Consider the following 25,182-nt stretch of genomic DNA (forward strand, 5'->3'; position numbering starts at 1 on the left):
GTGTGTGTATACACACAAACTTCCATCATAATGTTCTAAGCCCTTTATAAACTCTAAATGTTCCAAATCTGAATAGGTGTCTAACCAAAACACAACGTTTATTACAGATTTATGACTAGAAGAACTTGACACACAGTGCAAGTCTCCATCTCAAATTAATCTTCAGGTTCCCAGCTTTCAGATGATGCATCTATCTACACAACTTTCTATACTAACTACAACTCTCCCCCTAAAGACATTGGTGGAGTTAACTGCATCAGATAGCAGCTGGAGTTTCGGTGATTCGATGGCTCCATCTTGTGTCCAGACAGAGTGATGTTACTGTGGGAGGAGACTGAAGCTCCACAGGGAGAGGCTGAACTTGACGTTGGATAAAATTCAGCTGTGGATCAGTGTTTTATACACAACGAACCAACTGACAGACAGAAGACCACTGTGAGGTCTGCATCTGTTCTCAGTCTGCTTGTACAGTAAGTGTTTAAATACGTATTTTTAGGAATAAATAAGCAAGTTGTGTTTTTAAGTGTAAAGCACCATCCGACTGGAATAATCTGCTAGTCACTCAGATCGAGGCCTACTTTTCATAACTTCAAGACTTTTTTGCTTGTTTCCCTCAAATGTGTTGTATGTGCAAAGAAGATATATGCACGTGAGACAAACTGTTAACTAAACATGCAACAAAATGTAAGCTACTTCTTGTTTTCTTTGTATTTTCCTTCATTTTTAGTTTATAGACAGACTCAGTACTTTGACATAATGTTTATTTCTTGTTAACTGTGCAAATGACGGATCTGTAGAGTGTGTGTTGTTTGGGATTGTGGGAGAGCCCTTATGTGTATATTCCTGTTGATGTTACTATGTTAATTCATGTTGTTTAATTTATTAGCATTACTATTTATTTTTTGTTTAAATGTCTGTTAATTTCAATGTTTTTGTGCCTGAGGACCCCCTTGAAAATGAGAGAGTGCATCTGAAGGGGTGTATCTTCTGATTAAAATTTTAAATACATTTTAGGGAAACTGGGGCATGAAATAAAGAACTTTAAGGGACTTTGAGTTAATATTCAGGGCTTTTTAGACTCATATATTTTCAAGCTGAGGTATGTTTGTCTTCAAAAATAGATACCCTCTGATATTGTTTATCTACAGACACAGGAGGAAGGAACAGAGTGAGCAAAGAAGATAATGTAAAGAGCAACTTGCTCCAGTTATACATGAACAGGTGTGGCTAATGAATACTACTCTAAAAGGACAATATCTATCTGTTAAATAATGTTCTGTTAAAGTGTAGACAGGCTTCTCATAGGGATGCACTCTGCACTTGCATTTCTATGTTTGATTAGGTCTGCAGCCAGGCTAGCAGATCTGTGAGGCTGCACTAGATCCCCCCTAACCACAACGAGGAAGTAATTTTAGCCAAAACTATGATCTTTCCTTAAACTATAACCAAGTCATTTTTGTGCCTAAAACTAACCAAACCTTAAGATGTGTTTTTGCTGACAAGTTAGTTTGGTAAGGAGCTAGGAATTCATCCTGATACATGACTTTTTTGTTACCTTCTAATCTGCATACAGCTCATACCTTTGGCCACACTCTGGTTTTGGTACCAGCAGTATTGGTCGTTCTACAACCCTCAGTTGTGTTTAAATGAACAAGAAAGGACGATAATTCAGAGCAAAGTAGACAAACTCATTCGGTCTTTAGGAGTCATTCTCAGAGTCGAGTCTGGTCAGTTTGTGTTTGTGTGCAGTTCAGGATGGACATAAAGCAGTTTTGTGTGAAGCTGTCGGTCCAGCCGGCCAGAGGACTCATGGATGAGAAGTTCACCGTCTTGATCCAGAATGCCCCGTCTGGTTTCCAGCTGACCGTCCATGCCCTCCATCATTGTGAAGATGGACACACCTGGGAGGCGTTCGCTCACTACACTACCAACGCCACCGGGACTGTGAACGGTACGTGGTTCAATGCCTAGACTTGGAAAAAACAGGAGAATTGATTTGAAAAACTTTTTGAAAACTTTTGACTGAAAAGTTTGCGGGATAAGTTCATTTGTAGAAACATGTCCCCGGTTTTGTAAAATGGGGTAATTGTGGTAATTTACAGGTTTTCATAATTTGTAAAAATATTAAGATATAAATACTGTAGTATAAAATATAAAAGTACCTGTATTTGTAAGACTACGAAAGTATGGAAAAAGTCAATTCATAAATTTCCAGGGATTCAAAAATATATGTAGCAGTGCTGATAGTATTGTCATTTAAGCTGTTATTCAAGATAATGTCCAGCTATAAATGTAACCCAAATCATCACATTCATTGGCAGCAAAAACTGGAAGTTTGTAGAAAGATGTTCCATTTTGAAATTTTAAAATGTTCAGCAACCTCGATAAAAGCAATATAGATTAAAACATGTCATGTCAAGTTAAAATTTTGAAAAATGATATGCCCTTTCACTTTACAGTTTCAGAGGACCCCAGTCTGGGTGGGACATATTCTGGGGTTGAACCAATGGGTCTACTGTGGAGCCTTGGACCAGTTCCAGGCAGCAAACCTGGGTTCAGGTAGGCCAACAAGGATAGAGCTGATACCAATCAATACCGAATCACTTATCATTATCAGAGTCGACTCTTTCCCATCATCCCTCAGGCTGAGGAAGGTTAATGTCCAGACTCCCATGGAGGTCACGATCTCGGTGTACCAGGGTCACCAGACTGAGGGCTTTGTGGATCAGGTGCCTCTGGCCAGTGTGGTGGTAGAGCGCTGGTACATGGCTCCCGGCGTCTGCAGGATCCCGATCACAGAGGGCGGACTCACTGCGACCCTCTTCCTGCCCTCAGGTAGGACCAGAGGAGAGTCTGGAGGGAGGTGTCCTGTGGGTGGAGTTCAGGTGTGACATTCTGAGCAACAATGACCAATGGACTACCATTAACCATGAAAGTTAACCAAGTTCAGCATACGTTAGTTGCGACCAGCCTTTATTGTTGAATGACCAAGTAAAAAATGAAGGCAGGAAACACTCAAAAACGTTTCCATCCAATGTAAACCCAGAGTTGCAGAAGCATCAGAAATATACAATATCATCGTTGTGTAAACTATAAACTGTTTTTGGTGTTTTGACTGATCTGAAGGATCAGGACCTTTCCCCGGCCTTCTGGACCTGTGGGGGGGTGGAGGGTATTTGTTGGAGTACCGTGCAGCGCTGCTGGCCTCCCATGGCATCGCCTCCCTGACCCTCGACTACCTAACCCCTAAAATCACCATAGAAACCGGGAAGATGGTGGACAACCAGTACTTTGAGGTAAACGCGATGACTCTTAAGATAAGAGTCTGCATATTTCTGCCGAAGCAAAGTAAAACATTTTTTACAACCCTTCCCAATCCTCTGAGGCACAGTGGTGTGTGATGCTAAAACCCAAAAGGTTCCAACAGTTTCTGAACCTTAATGTGTATCTTCAGATCCAAGGACTTCAAATAAAAGAATATAAAAACAACTACTTAATGAGCTCCTGAGGGCACACTCTGTGACTCTGTGTTTTAGCTCTTAGAGCCTTCTTTTTAACCCTGAGCAAATGCCACTGCTGCTTTCAGTGTACATTGACTTGTTCATACAGATTGATGTCAATATTTAGATTCTTCCTCTGACAGATGGTGTGAGATGAGTCAGCTTAGCTGACATTATTATAAAGATAGTTGGTTTTGTCCTGGGGGGAAATTTGTTGTTAAACAGGTTCTTTCAACTGTTCTTTGATATTTTATTAATGTAAAAAAAAGTTTCACCAGAGTTTCACTACACAATGGTGTAGTTGGTTAATGTTGTGAAGAGTTTCTCCACTTCGCCAGGAATTGAATACTGGTGAGGAGAATTTTTTTTTAATATATATTAATTTACGTATTTCTTCATTACTAGATATGTGTCACTGAAAAGGAAAAGACTACTGAGTCTAGGGCTGCAACTAGTAATTATTTTCTTTATCGATTAATCTGCCGATTATTTTGTTGATTAACTGATTAATTGTTTGGTCTGAAAAATGTCAGAAACTATTGAAAAATCATATTTTTTTTCAAGCCCAAGGTGACATCTTTAAATATCTTGTTTTGTCCAACCAACAGTAAAAACCCCAAAATATAAATTTTACTATCACATAAGATAAAGCAGCTGCTTGCCACCACCTCGGGTGACCTCAGTCACAGACCCAGTGAAGGCCCAGTTTTTGTCACAGGATATAGCCATACTCTTGGACATCATAGTAGTATACACACACACACAGAACGATGGGTTTACTCATCATATTTTCTGATACCAAAGAAGAACAATTCTTTCAGGCCTATACTAGACCTAAGGAGGTTGAACACGTATCTGAGAGTCCTCACATTTCCTACACATCACGCACAAGACTTTGTTTATAAGAGATAATAATAATAATAATAATAATAAACTTTTTTTATAGAGCACTTATCAAAACAAAGTACAAAGTGCTGTACAGCTCAGGTAAGAAGAGGAAATGCTTTCCGATGAAAACGCGTTTTGAGAAGAGACTTAAAAGAAGACCCTGACTCAGACAACCTAATTTCTTTGGGCAAGTTGTTCCAGAGCCTCGGGGCCCTGATGGCAAAAGCTCTGTCCCCCTTAGTTTTCATCCTGGACTCAGGAACAGACCCCTGCCCGAAGATCTCAAACTACGTGAAGGTTCATAAGGGATTAAAAGGTCTAAAATATAGTCTGGAGCCATGAAGAGCCTTAAAAGTAATCAATAAGATCTTAAAATCAATCCTAAAACAAACAGGGAGCCAATGTAAAGAGGCTCGTACCTCTTGGTCCTGGTTAAAAGCAGATCTCGACCTGTGAGGAGCACAAGGAGACATATCCGCTTTGTTTACAGCCACTGACTGTCATCCAGCAATTCACAGAACCATAGTTACCTCCGTAACTTCCATTTGACCCATACAGCCTGAGTTTTTGTTGTTGAATCTGATGAAAAATCAATTTTCATACTACTATTTTTATTATTAATACATTTCTACTTTACTAATATCAGATAATTATAAAATATGTATAAATGTAATGTAAATAGCTTGACTCTGTAGGGCTTTGTTTTTAATCAATAAAATCTTCAAATCAGCAATTAACCTCAGTGGCGTAATAGAGTCATAACTGTTAACTAGGTTAACAGCCTGGCAGCAGCAGTTTTGATTGGCTGGAGGCAGCAGAGGTTTTTGACATATCTCTAAACACAGGGAGCCACTATTGTCCAGCTGTGTCAAGTAAATTTTATTCATACAGTCAAAAATCACAAATTACAAACTTGCCTCAGAGGGCTTTATAATCTGTACAACATTCCAGACCAGGAAAAACTCCACAAACAAAACCACAAGCACAGGAGAGATCCCTCTTCCAGGGCAGATGTGTGAATCATCAAAGATTTAAAAAAGACCAAAATAACCTAGAAGATGCTGTAAAACCAGATTACAGCAGCCTGTTTCACATTGATGGCCCAGCTGCCAAGACAAGATGAAAGCTGGTTTATGGAAATATATGGCCAATTCAAAAGATTTCAGATTTGAGTTAGTATAGCTGTCAGAAGTTTTGTGACATCTAACACTGAATATACCAGTTGTCACCATCACAGGATGTAGACTGCACGAAATGCAGAAAGATGTACAATGCTTTATCCTCTAAAATAGTGAGGGCGATCTTGGTTAATATGCATGTTAATATAAAGCATGAAAATCCATGCAAACTGAAACTTATAATTTATTTTCATCCTGTTTCACAAAATGTTAAAAGCATGGCCTTCGGTGTTACAACTGTAACAGTTTGTTTTCTGGCATGTTTTCCTGCTGCAGACGGCCTATAGAGTCCTGGAGCAGCATCCTCAGGTCCTCGGCAGCAGGATCGCCATGTTGGGTCTCTCCCTCGGATCCAGTGTCACCCTCAAATTGGCTGCTTACTCCCAAGTTATAAAGGTAAGACAACTATAGCTGAAAGTTACTTTTATCATCTTGACATAGCTTAACGTAGCTTTAATGAAGGTTAGTTGAAGCAGTCTAAAGCTTGACAGCTTTAGCTCTACAGCTGGCTGGTCCCCTCCCTAGGGTCTGGGGACTGCTACACTCTGGCCCATCCAGAAATATTATGCCCAGCCAGATAACTCATACCGCGGTCCTTAGCCCTCCTTTCCTCTACTCATTCCACTACACCCCCTCATTATCTGCGTTGGAGCTCCGGTCCACCTCCTGTGGCTCCCCCCCTCCCACCCCTCCCTCTTCTTCAGTAAAACACTTGAGTCGAATAGAGTTCAATGCAATATAGATTTTACTGTAATATCAAAACAAAATACACGTGAAACCAAGTTGGTTCATAAAGAAAATGAACAGACTCAGTTATGTATTCACTTATATTTTCAAAACATGCTCCTCCTGGCGGGTTATTGGGATGTTCCCTATTGGTCCATAATCAAAACACGAAAATCATTGACAGTCTCTGATTGGTTATGAATTATTGTGCCATTATGCTTTTATCCGCACGGGGGCGCCATTACACAAGGAAACTTCTGATTAAAGACAAAAACATGATTACCTGAACCTGTCCTTGAATATATTGAAAAAGGATATGGTTGTTTTTGAAAAAAACTAAAACAGGAGGATCCGGGCAGAGAGCTATGACACCTGGGAATAGCGTCTTTTCTGTCTTTTAATTAGACAGAAAGAGTTTATCACAAAACTTCCCAGGATCTGTTTAACGAAATACAAACTTTCGTGTGTTGTTTCTGGATCATAAATTCAATGTTTCTTTGATTAAAATGGAACACATCATAACTCTGCAATAAGCGAGCACCCTCCGACCTTTGGTAAAACACATCAAAGCCCACAGCAGTTGGTATTGCGTGTGTACAGAGAGCATGCGCATTTTCTTCTCTCAACTCTCATGTATGTCCATCAACTGTAGACATTTATTGTAATCTATAGTATGTTCTAAAATATATAAAAATAAAGGGCTTTGTTACAACACTATATGTATTAATCAGGAAACGTATTACTTGCGATCAAAGAGTGAGCTCATTCATGCACTAGGAACACAGGGAAGCAGTGCGTGTCCTGTGTGCTCCAGCATGTATACACAATTAGGAGTGCCATTGCACGGGAGAAGCTTTTTCATACAAAAGGTGCAGTGCAAGCAGGCCGGTGCTTTCATTTAGCAACACAACCTGAATGATTATTGAACTTGATTGTCTATATATGTCTATATCAATGCTCCAATGCTATGTGTTTCCCCATAAAATTTTTTTTTATACATTACTACTTTGTCATTCTGTGTAGTTTTCCTGCACTTATTGGAACTTACTTGTCCATTAACAATTAATTCTGATCTGGTTTGTGTCTCAGGTGATCCTGTGTAAATCTCTGTATATTTTAAGTGTGTGTGTGTGGTCTCCCAGCTCAGGTGTGCGGTGTGTATTAGTGGGAGTCATGTGCAGCCGACAGACGGAACTCTGGAACAAATGTTTAATTTCTTTCATGAGTAAGTTGATCTGCCGTCAGTTACTTTATGATTTTTGTTTAACAACTCAGATACTACTGGTCAGATTGCCATTAAATGTCCTGGGGCTGTATTACAGAAACTTTCTAACTTGCAGATCCTATCTTAACTGTTTGGTAACCATGGTAATTAGAGTTCCTATGCTAACTTAATATAGGAAAAGTGTATTACACAAGCGTCCTAACCTACAAAAATCTTAAACGTTCCTAACTTTAGGATAGCCGTTAAGCTGTCCTAACTTTCACTTTTCCACCAGGTACTGTTAGCTAACTTGTTTAATCCATATGGCTGTGTCGTAAGGGGTGCTGTATAGAGGTATGTGGACCCAAAAGCAGATGATGAGGAAGCAATCTCAGGGAAAAGTAGCCAGATGACTACCGTGTTTATTGTGGGGTGGTATGCAGGCAAATACGGGCAGAACAGTAGCAGACAGGTAATGAGCAGACAAAAGGCAGCTAAGTGCCTGCTAGCATAGGTGAAAGCAGGGGAGTGAGTCCAAGGTGGGAACACAGTTCAGAGGGGAGCAGGCAAAATCCAAAAATCCAAAATCCAAACAAGGTCCACGGGAGAACAAAGAATCCAATATAAACTCACAGTCAATGCTCGGCAAGGACCAACACCATGTGTACAACAATAATCCAACACTGAACAAAGAAAAGACCGAGACTAAATACCCTAGGGGAGGTGAGACAACGAGACACAGGGGCAAATAATCAAGGGAGGACCAACAATCAAAACTGGAGGGAAAACACAGACAGGAAGTAAAAACACAAGACATACAAGGGAAGAAGAATACTACCAAAATAAACCAGGAAGTGACAATACCAAAACTACCACAGGCTGCTCTTTTATCGCTTTCACACTACCAAAAAAATGTCAACAGGTGGAACTTATTCACTGAGAAGCTTATGTTATGGCATAGCCCACTCTCTTTCTTTTATCTCCCGAAGTAGCGAGAATGATCCCTTTCGATTTTAATGACCCCATATATATATATATATATATATATATATATTTAAATGCAAATGCTCAAAAGTTTGGAGTCGCCTGCCACAAAAGCTTGATTTGGTACAGTCAGATGGCTGGAATACTACTGTATATATATTTGAATGGTCTCTCATGCTTTTATGGTGAAGAAAGTCCTCTTTACAAATAGTTATCGAAGGGTTTGCCAAAAAAGTAATGTTTTGTACATGAAGAACAAAATGCTGTACAATGGGTCAACCAGACTGACAACTGATAGGGCAGAAAGAGACAAAGATTTCTGAGCAACAGTTAAATAAGAATACAAGAAATCAGTCATTGGTAAAAGAAATTGGAAGCTTAGCATTAAAATCTGTGCAGATTTAAATAGGAACAGGTTCCTGTTTCAGTCAAGTGCACAATAATGCCTCTAACAAGCTGGAATTAATAGGCGTGTTGCTTTAGCAAAGCTATTCTTAAAACTTCTAATAGTAGGTTAGTCTAGGGTTAGGAGTGTTAGAATTGGATCATGAAATAGCAGCTGAACATACTTTGGACTGACAAATCACAGTTTCTAACCACAGAATAGACTGCAGAGGGCCCAAAGAAAAACGGGTTCTGAAAATATTTAGAGCCCAATTGCAACCACAGCTGTGGTTAAAAAATTATCTAGGGTCACTTACGCTTTTCTGGACTGGAAAACAAACAGAAAATCGAAGAGAGGGAAAATGGTTACAATAGTATTCTCCCATGTCATGCAACACTGTGGGGACATTGACTAAACGAATGTTTTAATCATTTAATTATTCTTTCAAATGCAAATAATACACTTGGTGTATAATTATACTGTTTTTTAAATGTATGTTAAAATAGCATTATTTTATTGAAGTAAAGAAGAAAAACATCAATATAACAGGTAACTCCAAACTTTTGAGTGGTAGTGTACATACAGTATATATACACACACACATACATACACAGACACTACCACTATATACAGTGTGTGTGTGTGTGTGTGTGTGTGTGTATACAGTGTATATATATGTATATATGTATATGTATATGTATATATGTATATATATGTATATATGTATATATATGTATATGTGTGTGTATATGTATGTGTATATATATATATATATGTGTGTGTGTGTGTGTGTGTGTGTGTGTGTATATATATATGTGTGTGTATATATATGTGTATATATGTATATATATATATGTATGTATATGTATATATATATATATATATATATATATATATATATATATATATATATATATATATATATATATATATATATATATATATATATATATATATATATATATATATATATATATATATATATATATGTATGTATGTATATGTATATATATGTATATATATATATATATATATATATATATATATATATATATGTATATATATATAGACTCAGTCTGGTGACTCAGACTGATTCAAATCTGAGTTGAGTCATCATCAGTCAGAATTAGGGAAGATGAAGAATTTTTCAGTCTTTTTTTTTTTTTTTGTCCAATTAGGAACGCTGGGAAGACTCGCATCACTGAGGAGAACCAGGTGATCTGGCGAGATCTTCTGCTGCCTATTCCCACCGACCCCGCACTCAAAGTGGACGTGAGTACCACCAGCCAGAATTTCCTTATACAGTTTTTCAGTTTTGTATTTGTGGTTTTGGTCTCAAAAGCATGTGTCTTTTGTTTATGCCCTTAGTGTAGCTCGGGGGATATTCCATATCTGTGTAGGATTTAATGAAAGTGGATGAGAAACCAGAAGTGTGTGGCCACTTTACCTGTCTCTGAGACAATCAGAGGCTCTTGGGGGGAAGCTTGACTGGCTAGTTTATTTTACATTTTGCAGATGGTGGATGAAGGATTGAGAGATGAGAATTTGGACGGCCATTTGGCTGAGAACCATCTGTCCCCTGTGAAGGGGCTGCATCTGTGAACAGCTGAATATCTTCTGGCTTGGTAATGTGGTCATCATAAAAGGAGACGCCGTACCTTCGTCCAATGTAACATGGTCGTGGAGAGATGGAACAGAGGCGGCTATGGAAAGGAGGGGTGACAAGAAGCATCGACCTTGAGGGATAATACGGATGGCGTATTGAGGTGGCTTAACAGTGAGAGAAGTTGGTGTTTGGTGCATCTGCCAAGAAGTTCCAGGACTGTGTTGAGGAGAGAGGAACTCCAAGTTCGAGAAATATGAAAGTCAGAATGTTTAGACTGTATGATGGGGGAGGAGACAGTGCCATGTCATCTTGGAGATGGATGACACATGGGAGTTTGTAGTTAGTAGTAGTTGTTTGTCAAGATCCAGCAGAGCGCTACGGATAAAGATTCATATATTTTTGGGCTGTTCTTGCACCCGAAGGTGAGACGTACTGTAAAGTAGTATGCGCCCTTCCAGAAGACGCCGAAAAGATGCCAGTAGTCAGGGTAGATGGGGGGACTGGTGATGGTGATGTCTGCCTTGGACAACCAGGCTCCTTGGCCTGCAAGGCAGATGAGGGAGATGCCGTGATTGATTGTTGTATGCTGCATAGAGAAATCTGGATCTGGAGCTAGGAATTTGGCTATTGATGCTTGGGACAGTGGAGCCATGAGCAACGCCTTGAAGCGTTGCATCCTATGTCGTTTATGTTATTAAAGACCATCCTCCTGCCCGGTGGAGAACAGGTCTTCCCCTGTTATCCACACTTTAAGGAAGTGGGCCAAGGTGGTTGGCTGGGTGTTAGCTGGTTTGGGGGTGATAGACAGTGGGGGTATGAAGGGGGCAATCTTTGTTTATTTGGAGAATGAGGTGCAAAGCAGAGATGGTGAGGGTGCATGCTGTGGCTGGATGGGATGGTGCACCGCACAGGTCGCAATTCAAGGAAGAGTGAGCTGCAAAAACACAGCAATACAGCTTAGGATGTAGTGTTCCCCAGTATGTTTCTTGGTTGTATTGCTGCAGGCGTCCAGCGGCTTGAGATGCAAAGAGAATGTGGTAAGTGTAGAATCCATTGCCACCGAACCGCAAGGCCAGATTGAGGATCAGTCATCCAGTTCTGACCTGTGGCCAGGGAAGGCAGAACAAAAATGTCACAGTACAGGGAGAATGTGAAGGCAAATTCAACTGCCTTGAGTTCTTTGCAGGAGGCAGGGAATGTTTGAGGTCAATGGGACCGAATGCAGTTTGCAGTTCCCTGGGGATATGGGGATTACATGTGGATGGATGTATCAATTGAGCAAGGTCAACATAGTTACTGGCAGGAAGGGACTGCAGTTGAAAATTAGCCAGATTGGCAAAACTGACACATTTGCAGAAATGTCTATTAATGTGCACTGTCCCTGTAACTTTAAACTGTATGAATAAATCTGTTGCCTCAGCGTGGGTGACACGAGGGATGGTTGGGCGGATACGATTGGTCTCACCAGAGGTAATGCAGTGGCTGAAGTGAAAAAGAAACAGTAGGAAAAACAATGGCACCACTATGGAACCCTCTCATGGGTGCGGTCTGTGCGGCTGCGATGGCTGGTATCAAGGTGGGAGGAGCTGATGTAGCCAAAGGAAATTGAATAGGAAAGGTAGAAGCAAGGAAAAGGATGCTTGGATGGAGGGATGCGTATGCTCAGGTTGTTTGTGAAGCCTGACAGAAAATAGTGGAGGAATGAGATAACTCTGAAACAGAGTTCAGAGAGAGCTTGTACAGGGTTTGATACGACCTGGCCCTCTGGGAGGGCTAATGTGGAAGGCTGGGCTTCTTTGACCATGGGACGCGCTGTGATGTCATCAGCGTTGCAGTGGACGCGATGCTGGGAACCTGGAAGTGCTCTGGAAGCTCGGAGAGGGAGAGCGGCGTTTTGCTGAGAGTCTGTGAACAGTTGGAAAAGTTTTGCTTTGTTGTTGGAGTAGTGGAAAGGGATGTTTTGATGACTGAGTGCCTGCTTCAGGCGAGCACTGTACACTTGGAAAAGTTTGAAGCTGTGGGATGGTCAGAGTGTTGGCGGGGTGAATTACGGTCTCGGTGGCTTTGTCTGTTGTTCGAGTGCCTAGATCTCGATCGGAGAGGGGAGTCTGGAAGGGGCGACATCCCTCAAATGCCGAAGACAGGATATTCCCCTGGAGCTGCTGGGAGGCGAAGGCCACACAACGTTGAAGTTGTTGGAGGATGAAAGCGTAGAGCGCCAGCAGTGAATATGGATTGCTGAGTGCAACCGAGGTTGCTGACAAGGTTGGATATTAGGAGATGGAGAGGATGCAGAGATTTCAGGAGTTTGCTGATCTTCTTTAAACAGATCGCTATCTGAAGGGTTGAGAAGAAGCTCCTGGTCCATGGTTTGGTAAGCATTTCTGTGCTAGTCTGTCACAGGTCATGTGAAAACTGAGTCAAAGGGGGAGGGAACAGATAAAGTGTGCTTAAATATTTTTGTGCAGAAATGGGATGTGTTTGAGGCATGGTCTTTGTTCCTGAACCTAGTTATAAAACTTTATGAAGTGTTGAGTTTGTATTATAAGCACAATGCAGTAACAAAAATTTAACAGGGCAAACAGGTGCAGATCAGAAAACAAGGAGGCTTCATACTAAAATATGACCAAATATACTAATATAAGCCTGCTTCAAATAAAGGGCCTGACACCCTCTGCAGTTGAGATACTTAAAGAATTTACGGTATTTGTGGATAAATTTGTCTCTCTAGCTTTGAGTAATGTCACCGATCAATTATTCCATGTGATGTCAGGTGATACATAAATATTGGAAGCTGCAGCCGGTGACAAAACTGAAATGCTGCTGCTGTTTGTCTCTGAGCAGGTGGGACGACTCCAGTGTCCTCTGTTGCTGGTTGTAGGTGAGGACGATCAGAACTGGCCTGCCTACGAGTCTGCACAGGACGTGAGTTTACTGACATGACAACATCCATTGTGAATAACAAGCTTGGTCCAGAGGTTTGAAGTCGCAGGACGACAAAAGTTGGATTAAACTTTTCTAATCGCTGAGAGGAAACTGAACAGCTACTGGGTTATATGGAATTCCAAAATGGCCAATATTAAATTAAAAGATTAGACACTAGAAATAAGTTAATCATATGAATAAATAGAGCACTATATGTAAATGAACCAACACTGTGTGAAACAATTTACTATCTTATTAAAACTCAGCCATTTCATTATTTTTATTTTCGTAGTTTCACACTTTTATTGAAAGTGGTGTATTATATACAAACATCATATAACCTTAATAATGTTTAACAATAATCACCACCTTAAAGAAAAACAAATCATACAGAAAATTCAATGTTAAAGAAGACGTTAATAGATTTTCTCAAGATCTTACAAAAAAAGTGTTATTTCACTGGCGTCTTACTTCATTTTCAATCTACAACAACATTTAGTTAATTAGTTAGCTCATGAGCTTCTGGAGTTTCGAGAGGTTACGAGTCAGATTGTCATTTCCCATAGTCCTCTGACTTTTCTGGCTTCTGGCTGTCAAACTAAATCAGTTCTCAAAGGATGTTTTCCAGATTAAAGACAGGTTTAAATTTATTTCCATAATTCCGAAGATGTCTTTTAAAATCTCACAGTAATTTAGGTCTTTTGGTCTTGAAATTTAGTGCCTGTTCTGCAAAGATTCCATACTGATCAGAGATGACAGCAGTAAAAACAGTATTAGAAACATAAATATATACATTATGAAACCATCTGACAAATAGAGAGATTAGGTCTTTTTCTTCCTATTTTCCAGATCAGGGAGATGATGGAGCGGGCGGGGAATAGCCACCTGCTGACTGTCTTGTCGTACCCGAACGCCGGCCACTTGATTGAACCTCCGTACACCCCGCACGCCCGAGCCAGCACCTTCAAAACAGTCGACACACATCAGACATGTAGGTTCAACTTCAGACTGGGAAGTTGTAGACAGTAACAGAAACTCTCCAAAATCAGGACTTTAGGCTTTTGACGTTTCAGTTTCCTGTTGTCTTTGCAGTTATGGCTCTGTGGGGAGGAGAGACAGCGGCACATTCTCGTGCTCAGGAAGACGCCTGGAGGAAGACGCTGGTCTTTCTGAGGGAGAATCTGTATGGCGGCACAAACCCTGGTGCAGCTTCATTTTTCCACCTGTAACCAAGGCGACGGCTAATGATTATATACTTGGATGGACATATTCACACATACTGTGAATACACGTATGCATACAAATGTAACTATTTGAATAAGGTTATAAAAAAGAAAATGAAAACTACGACTCCTAAGGTGAATTTTTTTGGCCTTTTTGCTTTTATTTGATAGAAAGAGCTAAAGAGAGACAGGATCTGTGGGAGAGAGAGGGAGGATGACATGCACTAAAGGTCCACAGGTTGGATTCTAATGCAGGCCGCTGCGGTCGTCATAGTTTGGGGATTTTGTCCTGTTTCCTGTTTTATTTTGAAGTGTTCTCCTCTCCTCGTGTGTCTTGTTGTGTTACTTCTTGTCTTTGTTTGCTTTTCCCTCCAGTTTTGATTGTTTGCCCTGCCCTAATTAATTTCACCTGTGTCTCATTGTCTCCCCTACCTAAGTGTATTTAGTCCAAGTTTTTCCTTTGCTTAGTGTCAGTTCGTCATTTGCATGTGGTTTCCCTTTTTGGTCATCTTGGCCTTTACGTCTGTTCCCTTTCGACCTTGCATGGATTTTTGGATTTGGTACCTTGCCTGCTACTTGTCGGATTTGTTTGCTTGTCTTGGACTATCGTGGAAAAGGTTTCAGTCGTAGTCATCTAGACACTGTTTTCAGAATCAAGATGTTTCGGCTCCCATCCGGAAGTCATTCTCAATTGTGAAAAAATGGGACGGGAACTAGAAATTTAAGCTACTCTGTGTTACATAAGCCCTGCCCTCAGGAAGGAATCTACCTGAGTATCTGTTAACTTTGGGCAGATTGAATCTCAGACCACCATTTCTGTTCAAAGAGGGGTTCTCTTTTTTTCACAAAAATGACTTCCTTTCACAATTGAGAATGACTTCCGGATGGGAGCCGAAACGTCTTGATTCTGAAAACAGTGTCCAGATGACTACGACTGAAACCTTTTCTACGATAGAACACTCCTGGACGAATGAGGGACTACACCGTCTTGTCTTGGACTGCCTTCCTGATTTGGACCTCTGCCTACCTGACTATCCGTGTAAGCCTTTCCTTTGTAATAAATTAATGAACTGCATCTGCTCTGCCTCTAATTCTGCATTTAGGTCCTCCCCTGCTTCCTTGCGTGACACCCACACAACAGTACAAACCGATCATTAAAATGGACTCAGCGGACTTTGGTTCCCTCTCCGAGGAGCTCCAGGAGGTAAATTCTGTTTTGGAGAGACTGCACTTGTCCATAGCAGGCTTTACAGACATTGAAAACAGGCTGGTTGCCTATTCTTTAATGGAGAAAGCAATTTTATCAAGGCCCAGGCTATTGGTCATGCCGGCTGTAGTTACAAATTTATCAGTGATTTCCACCCTCAAGCAAAGCCTCCAGCCTTCACTCCAGTCTGCTAGCAACCAGCCTGCACCCCAGCCTGCAAGTTCCTAGCAGATATCCCTGCATGCCTACCTTCTGCGTGCTAACCTCCAGTCTGCGTCTCAGCCTGCTGACCAGCTTGCACCTCAGCCCGTTCCTGTCTTGGCACCTTCTGGGAGCCCCCCTAGAATGATGCATGGCTCCCGCCAATGTCGTTCCTCACCGCTGCTTGTCTTCATTGCTACCCAGCGTCCCAAAGCCTTAGCCTCCCAGAGCCATCAGCAGTTCTGCGTGGTCCCCAGTTGGCAGCCTGGCCGAAACCAGTTCCTGTGCCGCAGCGGTCTGAACTCCCTGTTGGGCCGCAAGAACCCCCTTGAACTCTCTGTGCTGCAGCACACCCCTGTCTCCTGCTGGGCCGCAACAATCCCCTGAACCTACGGCACACCCCTGCCGCTGCTGGATTGCACCCGCCATGTCCTGCCGTCCAGCTGCCCTCTCACGGCTTACTGTCCTGCTGCCCTGTCGCCAATCCCTGATCTTGTTCTCCAGCCACACTGCTGGCCTCCAGTGACCTTCTGCCTGCGCGGCTGGTCTCCAGTGACCTTTGGCCTGCACCACCACTACCAAATTATGAATTGCCGCTATATGAATAAAATTGTGTGTGTGTATATACACAAACTTCCATCATAATGTTCTAAGCCCTTATACACTCTAAATGTTCCAAATCTGAATAGGTGTCTAACCAAAACACAATGTTTATTACAGATTTATGACTAGAACTTGACACACAGGGCAAAGCTCCATCTTAAATTAATCTTCAGGTTCCCAGCTTTCAGATGATGTATACCACTTCTATACATCTATCTATACAACTTTCTATACAACTACAACTCTCCCCCTAAAACTCCCCCCAAAAAACATTGGAGTTAACTACATCAGATAGCAGCTGGAGTTTCGGTGATTCGATGGCTCCATCTTGTGTCCAGACAGAGTGGTGTTGCTGTGGGAGGAGACTGAAGCTCCACACGGAGAGGTTGAAGTTGAATAAAATTCAGCTGTGGATCAGTGTTTTATTCACAACGAACCAACTGACAGACAGAAGACCACTGTGAGGTCTGCATCTCTTCTCGGTCTGCTTGTACAGTAAGTGTTTAAATATGTATTTTTAGGAATAAATAAGCAAGTTGTGTTTTTAAGTGTAAAGCACCATCCGACTGGAATAATGTGCCAGTCACTCAGATTGAGGCCTACTTCTTTTCATAACTTCAAGACTTTTTTGCTTGTTTCCCTCAAATGTGTTGTATGTGCAAAGAAGATATATGCACTTGAGACAAACTGTTAACTAAACATGCAACAGAATGTAAGCTACTCCTTGTTTTCTTTGTATTTTCCTTCATTTTTAGTTTATAGGTAGACTCAGTACTTTGACATAATGTTTATTTTGTGTTAACTGTGTGCAAATGACGGATCTGTAGAGTGTGTGTAGTTTGGGATTGTGGGAGAGCCCTTATGTGTATATTCCTGTTGATGTTACTATGTTAATTCATGTTGTTTAATTTATTAGCATTACTATTTATTGTTTAAATGTCTGTTAATTTCAATGTTTTTGTGCCTGAGGACCCCCTTGAAAACGAGACAGTGCATCTGAAGGGGTGTATCTTCTGATTAAAATTTAAAATACATTTTAGGGAAACTGGGGCATGAAATAAAGAACTTTAAGGGACTTTGAGTTAATATTCAGGCCTTTTTAAGAAGACTGATATTTTCAAGCTGTTTTGAGGTATGTTTGTCTTCAAAAATAGATATCCACTGATATTGTAAGGTGGCTGAGAATGTTAAAGAAAAATGTTGCAATATTGTTGAGTTTATCTACAGACACAGGAGGAAGGAACAGAGTGAGCAAACAAGATAATGTAATGAGCAACTTGATCCAGTTATACATGAACAGGTATGGCTAATGAATACTACTCTAAAAGGACAATATCTATCTGTTAAATAATGTTCTGTTAAAGTGTAGACAGGCTTTTCATAGGGATGCACTCTGCACTTGCATTTCTATGTTTGATTAGGACTTAGAGTCTGCAGCCAAGCCAAAACTATGATCTTTCCTTAAACTATAACCAAGTCATTTTTGTGCCTAAAACTAACCAAACCTTAAGATGTGTTTTTGCTGACAAGTTAGTTTGGTAAGGAGCTTGGAATTCATCCTGATACATGACTTTTTTGTTACCTTCTAATCTGCATTCTGCAACCCTCAATTGTGTTTAAATGAACAAGAAAGGACGATGATTCAGAGCAAAGTAGACAAACTCAAACGGTCTTTAGGAGTCATTCTCAGAGTTGAGTCTGGTCAGTTTGTGTGCAGTTCAGGATGGACATAAATCAGTGTTGTGTGAAGCTGTCGGTCCAGCCGGCCAGAGGACTCATGGATGAGAAGTTCACCGTCTTGATCCAGAACGCCCCGTCTGGTTTCCAGCTGACAGTCCACGCCCTCCATCATTGTGAAGATGGACACACCTGGGAGGCGTTCGCTCACTACACTACCAACGCCACCGGGACTGTGAACGGTACGTGGTTCAATGCCTAGACTTGGAAAAAACAGGAGAATTGATTTGAAAAACTTTTTGAAAAGTTTGCGGGATAAGTTCATTTGTAGAAACATGTCCCCGGTTTTGTAAAATGGGGTAATTGTGGTAATTTACAGGTTTTCATAATTTGAAATGTAAAAATATTAAGATATAAATACTGTAGTATAAAATATAAAAGTACCTGTATTTGTAAGACTACGAAAGTATGGAAAAAGTCAATTCATAAATTTCCAGGGATTCAAAAATGTATGTAGCAGTGCTGATATTATTGTCATTTAAGCTGTTATTCAAAATAATGTCCAGCTATAAATGTAACCCAAATCATCACATTCATTGGCAGCAAAAACTGGAAGTTTGGAGAAAGATGTTCCATTTTGAAATTTAAAATGTTCAGCAACCTCGATAAAAGCAATATAGATTAAAACCTGTCATGTCAAGTTAAAATTTAGAAAAATTAAATAGTTGTTTATGCCCTGTCACTTTACAGTTTCAGAGGACCCCAGTCTGGGTGGGACATATTCTGGGGTTGAACCGATGGGTCTACTGTGGAGCCTTGGACCAGTTCCAGGCAGCAAACCTGGGCTCAGGTAGGCCAACAAGGACAGAGCTGTTCAGATGATACCAATCAATACCGAATCACTTATCATTATCAGAGTCGACTCTTTCCCATCATCCCTCAGGCTGAGGAAGGTTAATGTCCTGACTCCCATGGAGGTCACGATCTCGGTGTACCAGGGTCACCAGACTGAGGGCTTTCTGGATCAGGTGCCGCTGGCCAGTGTGGTGGTGGAGCGCTGGTACATGGCTCCCGGTGTCCGCAGGATCCCAATCACAGAGGGCGGACTCACTGCAACTCTCTTCTTGCCCTCAGGTAGGACCAGAGGAGAGTCTGGAGGGAGGTGTCCTGTGGGTGGAGTTCAGGTCTACAGACTCTCTGTTTAAAACCCAGTCCCTTACAAATCCCCTTCATAAGACACCTCTTAGTGAGAGGTTCATAGTAGGTCAGTGTAGAGTCAGGGTGTGGAGGTCAGAGTGGTGAATGGGTGTATAAACATTTCCCTTAGCACTGAAGTCACAGGTCCACGTCTCATCCCATAAAAGTCGTCACCGTTACCATCTTCATTATTTAGCCATGACCACCATCTTCCTTAACTTTAATCGAGTGGGTGTAGTTGCTGTAAGTCCTAAACACATCAGTGACAAAAAGTACATCAAAACCCTGCCTATCAAACTGACGGGTACTGATGGGCTGCTACTGTTGGAATAACTAAATGAAAAATGTTGACAAGAAACATTGAAAACATTTCTAGCTAAATGTACTCCAACAGTTCTACAAACACATTATCAATGTAAATAGAATTTACCTTAATTCAACTCCACTTCTGTGAATATGTCTGACCTGATGAAGGCACAAGATGAAAAGTCAGAGGATCACCGAATTAGTTACAATTCATCCTGAGGGGAACAAGAATGACTGTACCAAATTTCAGGGCAATCCATCTAGTAGTTGTCAAGATATTTAAATTTAACTAAAAGCCAAAGTAATGACCTGCTGGTGGTGCTAGAGGAAAAGTCATAGGATCACCAAAGTCATTAGGATTCATCCTCTGAGTACCATGGATGTGTGAACCAAATTTCATGGCAATCCATTCAGTAGTTGTTGCAATATTTCAATCTGAACCAAAGTGGTGGACCGACCAACTGACTAAAATAAATGTATCCACGTTGAATTTGGGTAGCTTTTCCCTTGGACCCTCTACCTACCTACCTACCTACCTACCTCTACCTCAATGCCAAAGCCTCCCACTGAAAACAGCTAAACCGGTAGATGATTCTGATTCTGATGTATAAAGCACTGTACCGATGTTAATGAGCAGGTACTGGGATTTGATGACCCTGTCTCTCACCACTCCGCCAACAGCTGCGAAGAAATTCGCTATGCCCGCCTGATATGCCCTGGAGGTTAGAGGGCAGAGCACATATATATTTTAGAATGTAAACTGAATGTTTTTGGTATTTTAATTACTCTTAAGGGCCTGGACCTTTCCCCGGCCTCCTGGACCTGTGGGGGGGTAGAGGGATGTTGATGGAATACCGCGCTGCACTGCTGGCCTTCCATGGCTTTGCCTCCCTGGCCCTTGACTACCTGAATCCTAAAATCACCCAGGAAACAGGGAAGATGGTGGGCAAAGATTACTTTGAGGTAAACCCAATTAGCATCCCAAAAGCAACATATTCTAAGATATATTGATGTACTTTATTTGAGTCTTTTCTTTTCATGCTACTTTCTACTTCTACTCCACTAAGAAGAGCTTTTAACATATGATCTTTTGTTATAAAGTAAACTACTCAACAGTTTATACAAGTACAGCTGAAACAGTTAGTTAATTGACAGAAAATGAATTGCCAACTAGTTTGGTGATCGAAGTCATTTTTCATGCAAAAACATTTCATGATTTCAGCTTCACAAATGTGAGGATTTGCTGCTTTTCTTTTTAATTTATTATTTGTAATAATTCCTAGGTTTGGACTATTGGTTGGACAATACAAAGCATTGTGACGGGGTCACTTTGGGCTCTGGGTAATTCTCTGGGAGTTTCTCCTCATCCAAATCAAGGGTCTAAGGACACAGGGTGTCGAATGCTGCACATATTGTAAGGCCCCTTGAGGCAAATTTGTGATATTGGGTAAATAAAATTTACTTGACAACTTCACAATTCTTCTTTTGTCCAAACAGTTCAAACTCAAAATTATTACAAATAAATTAAAATACAACAACACACTATCTCGTCTGGTCTCTCTCTCTCGGGTCGAAAATCAAGCTGATTGACAGTCGCTACCATAGCAACCTGTCAATCAGGATAGCCGTGAACTTGTTTTTGGGTGTTGTCCGTGTTTTCATCTTAGAACTTTGACCCTTTTATAGTGTTTTCAGTTCATGAAAGTTAACTGTAACATTGTGGTTGCCTAAAAATTTCTTGTTCACTGTTCAGTTGAACAAAAAGACACTCCAAAGAGTCAGCAGTTTTTTTTTGTAAGTACAGATTTTGCTAGCCAAAATTAGCATCCCAATTAATATCACAGTTAACGTGAATTACGGATGCTACTCCATCGGCGTTTGTGGCTTTGTGGTAGAGCGGGTCGTCCACCAATCAGAAGGTCGGCGGTTCAATCCTGGCTTCCTCAGCCCACATGTCGAAGTGTCCTTGGGCAAGACACTGAACCCCAAAGCGTGTGTGTGAGAATGAGTTACTTTCTTTGAAATGATGAGCAGTACTGTCCATTTACCTTGCTAACCAAGCTAGCTAGCACTAGCGTTAGCTGAGAACTTAGCGTTTCCCTCGTTTCTCACCAGCTCCACCCTCTTGTCCAATAAAGGTCACTTCTGACTTCAAAAAAACAAGATGGCAACGACCAAAATGTCAAACTTGAGGCTTCAGAACAGTAGTCCACAAACCAGTGGGTGGCTACGTCCACTTCTTTTATACAGTCCATGGCCTTAACCCATAGGTCACCAAAGCACCATGTAATGTAGTTTTCCGATGTCTGCCTGCTGCAGACGGCCTATAGAGTCCTGGAGCAGCATCCTCAGGTCCTTGGCAGCAGAATCGCCATGTTGGGTCTCTCCCTTGGTGCCAGTATCACCCTCAAAATGGCTGTTTGCTCCCTAGTTGTAAAGGTAAGGAATATACAACTGAAACACTTGTCATTATCTGAACATAGCTTGAAGTAGCTCAGTTTGTTTCATGAAGGTTTTTTTAGGTTTTAATCGAGGTTAGAAGTTGTTCTAAATCTACATCAGGTCAAACTGTTAGCCAAACTTTATGAGCTTGTGAGTGGTGAAGACCTCCTTTAATATGTGACTTTCGTTGCCTTTTGTTTCTGACTTATAACTGATACACTGACTTATAACTGATACACAATTCCTGCATGTTTTCAGCAGTATTTCTGCACAGTTTTTTAGCTGCCAAAGAAGCTTTAAGCTTATTTCATTTTGTGTTGTTTTTATGCTGATTTTCAGCTGATTCTGCATTAATATCTGTATATTGCAAGTGTGTGCGTGTGTGGTCTCTCAGCTCAGGTGTGCGGTGTGTATTAGCGGGACTCATGTGCAGCCGGCGGATGGATCTGTGGCAGACATGATAGCCTACTATAAAAAGTGAGTTGTTCAGTTGTCAGTTAATTTGTCAATTATTTGTCAACCTTAGGCAAGTAACACTGAACTAGCCGAGACATTTTTGTGTAGATATGTGCTGTAACGTTTGTTAACGTTAATCCATATCCATGAGATGTCTGTCTGCTTAAGCCGGTTAAGTCAATCATCTGGTCTTTACTGTTAGCCAGCATCTCCTGGCAGACCCTTATGACAGTAGTGCAGGATGACGATTTTTTTCTCAGAGCATATTGCTCCCTCTGTGACTTGACACTGCCTGTTTATTGTTTGCAAGTGGCCATGGTATCAACGTAACATTAGTCATGCATGCCAGCAACAGCTAATATAGCTAGTCACTAATGTTAGCCTCTTACCTGCTGCACTGTCCGCTGCGTTCTCGCCATCAGACCGACAGGGAATTGCGGTGGAGTTGTTAACGCTCCTTTCACTGGTGACTTTGTGTGTGAGGCCACATGGACAGAAATGTTAGAACACTTTCATCAAGATGATGGCATTGCTTTATAAATAATAGTCCTCCCTCGACCCTGCTCACTCTACTTGATCTGTTTTCTCCATTTTCATTGCAGTGTGCCCTTTAGCAGGCAGAGCTCCCCCTGCGGTCCATAAGGAGCCCCAGCCCTTTCAAACCCTCCCTCCAGCCTTTGGGCCACACCTCCTCATTTACATACAGCTTAAAAAGCCAAATGTTAACTGAAATGGCAAATGCCTAATGGAAAATATGAAATTTAAAATGTCAAATGGAAAAGTGCAAATGTAAAAACAACATCATTTTGTTTTTCTATTTAAGCTTTTAATTTAAGCATTTCCATTTAAGCGTTTCCATTTCCCCTTTTGAGTTTCATATTTGATGTTTACCTTTTCTTATTTCCATTTTCAAATTTATTTTGCCAATTTAAGCTTTCAATTTTGTATTTAAAATTTCACTTTTTTCATTGTCATTCTACATTCTCAAATGATCATATTACATTTTAAATTTGCTTTTTCACTTTACTTTTTCTTTTTAAGATTAATTATGGCCTGATTATTTTGTGGCACTACTAGGAATAATTTTTTAAAATTTGAATTTTATCTATTTGAATTTGTATTTGAAATTTTAATTAGAATTATGACCAAAATTACCCGCCATAGTCAAAAGCTTTAATTGTCAGATGTCACTTACTAATAGTTCCTCATTACAATAAGGCCACTACATAGCAGTCACAACTATATATAATTCCACTTTTGCATGTAATGATCACAGTAATGTAGCTGTAAAATGTGAGCTGCGGTAAATTGAGCTGTTATTACAGATACCATACAGTTGAATTTTCAAGTTGAAGTCTTTGAAGTTGACTTCAAGTAAAATACTTAGTAAAATATTTGTCAGTGGAACAGGTCACAACATGGAAATGAAACTAGTTGTCTAATACAATATGTTTAATATCAGTTCTCATAGTTCAATATTATTTTTAGCACTCAGTGGGTGCACAGTTTTCACAGCATTGTATATGTCCCCTTGGATGGAGCAGTGAACCCTAGAAAACCCCCTAATGAGCTAATTTGACCATTTGACTAGGCGATCCTGGATCAAACATTGACTTTGGTTTCTGTCAATTCAGACACTCTGCAAGTGTTCGCTTCAACGAGGAGAACGAGGCGATCTGCCGTGATATTCTGCTGCCCATCCCCACCGATCCGGCATTCAAAGTGGATGTAAGTGCAACCGATGATTCATTTTATTCAAAATGAAAAGAAAAGTGATATGTTTTGGTTTTTTTTTATTAATTAATTTATTTTTTAATCCTTGTATGTGTCATAACACCCCTCATAAATACCAGGATTGCACAAGTAAAGTCAATTTTGTTTTTGCTCAAATGCATGTCAGTCAAATTAAAAGGTGAATTTATTAACAAAGTCTTTGTGGATAAATTCACCATGAGGAATGTCTCAAAAATCCACAGAAAAATGAAGCTGCAGCAGGTAAAGAAATGTGAAACTTTGCTGCTGTTTGTCTCTGAGCAGATGGGACGACTCCAGTGTCCTCTGTTACTGGTTATAGGTGAGGACGATCAGAACTGGCCTGTCTACAAGTCTGCAATGGACGTGAGTTTACTGACAAGACAACATCCTGTGTGAATAAACCATCATAGTCTAGAGGTTTGAAGTCATTGTAGAAAGCAGGATGACAGATGTTAAGATGAAATTTAAGTGATCACTGAGAGAAAACAGAATCATTACTGACATACAGCAAGAAAAAAGGAGATTTAAGTAGGAATAGATAAAAGTGGGGATGTTGGGTGGGGGTGTTTTCTGTTTTGCCAACTAAAGCATGTAGTTGACTAAACAGTCTGACTACAAGGTCCATAGCTGTTCTGGAGCTTTTGATTGTATCACACAATCTTCCTCAGCAGATGGAGTTGCCATGGATTATTGAATGTTGAAATTTTAATTTTTTCTGA

The 25,182-nt window shown here is 40.6% G+C and overlaps 2 protein-coding genes across 12 annotated transcripts in view; both read left to right on the top strand.

Annotated features, from left to right (window-relative positions):
* The first annotated feature begins 314 nt into the window (after positions 1 to 314).
* Positions 315 to 14,743, top strand: LOC122874710 (peroxisomal succinyl-coenzyme A thioesterase-like). 4 transcript variants are annotated; one of them, XM_044192951.1, is made up of 12 exons: positions 369 to 470; positions 1,149 to 1,221; positions 1,750 to 1,951; positions 2,460 to 2,559; positions 2,645 to 2,835; positions 3,127 to 3,296; positions 5,843 to 5,962; positions 7,435 to 7,517; positions 10,044 to 10,137; positions 13,316 to 13,396; positions 14,246 to 14,387; positions 14,489 to 14,743. In XM_044192951.1, the coding sequence occupies exons 3-12, from the start codon at positions 1,756 to 1,758 to the stop codon at positions 14,623 to 14,625; spliced, it is 1,314 nt and encodes a 437-aa protein (XP_044048886.1). In that variant the 5' UTR covers positions 369 to 470; positions 1,149 to 1,221; positions 1,750 to 1,755; the 3' UTR covers positions 14,626 to 14,743. The 4 variants fall into 4 exon arrangements, with proteins under 4 accessions (XP_044048884.1, XP_044048887.1, XP_044048886.1 ...); XM_044192948.1 differs by having other exon boundaries at positions 1,755 to 1,951; XM_044192949.1 differs by lacking the exon at positions 1,149 to 1,221 and having other exon boundaries at positions 315 to 470.
* Positions 14,744 to 16,987: 2,244 nt separating this feature from the next.
* Positions 16,988 to 25,182, top strand: part of LOC122874708 (peroxisomal succinyl-coenzyme A thioesterase-like) — a 21,136-nt gene continuing 12,941 nt past the window's right edge. The window contains exons 1-11 of one of the 8 annotated variants that reach the window (XM_044192947.1): positions 17,024 to 17,125; positions 17,295 to 17,342; positions 17,858 to 17,930; positions 18,337 to 18,549; positions 19,058 to 19,157; positions 19,251 to 19,441; positions 20,604 to 20,773; positions 22,130 to 22,249; positions 22,647 to 22,729; positions 24,343 to 24,436; positions 24,746 to 24,826. In XM_044192947.1, the coding sequence (XP_044048882.1) occupies positions 18,354 to 18,549; positions 19,058 to 19,157; positions 19,251 to 19,441; positions 20,604 to 20,773; positions 22,130 to 22,249; positions 22,647 to 22,729; positions 24,343 to 24,436; positions 24,746 to 24,826 (1,035 nt within the window). In that variant the 5' untranslated portion in view covers positions 17,024 to 17,125; positions 17,295 to 17,342; positions 17,858 to 17,930; positions 18,337 to 18,353. Of the gene's footprint in view, positions 17,126 to 17,294; positions 17,343 to 17,846; positions 17,931 to 18,336; positions 18,550 to 19,057; positions 19,158 to 19,250; positions 19,442 to 20,603; positions 20,774 to 22,129; positions 22,250 to 22,646; positions 22,730 to 24,342; positions 24,437 to 24,745; positions 24,827 to 25,182 lie in introns of all 8 variants that reach the window. The other 7 variants (XM_044192945.1, XM_044192940.1, XM_044192946.1 and 4 more) reach the window with 7 other exon arrangements.

This window comes from Siniperca chuatsi, linkage group LG4 (assembly GCF_020085105.1).
Source record: "Siniperca chuatsi isolate FFG_IHB_CAS linkage group LG4, ASM2008510v1, whole genome shotgun sequence".
In the NCBI taxonomy this organism is placed as follows: Eukaryota; Metazoa; Chordata; class Actinopteri; order Centrarchiformes; family Sinipercidae; genus Siniperca; species Siniperca chuatsi.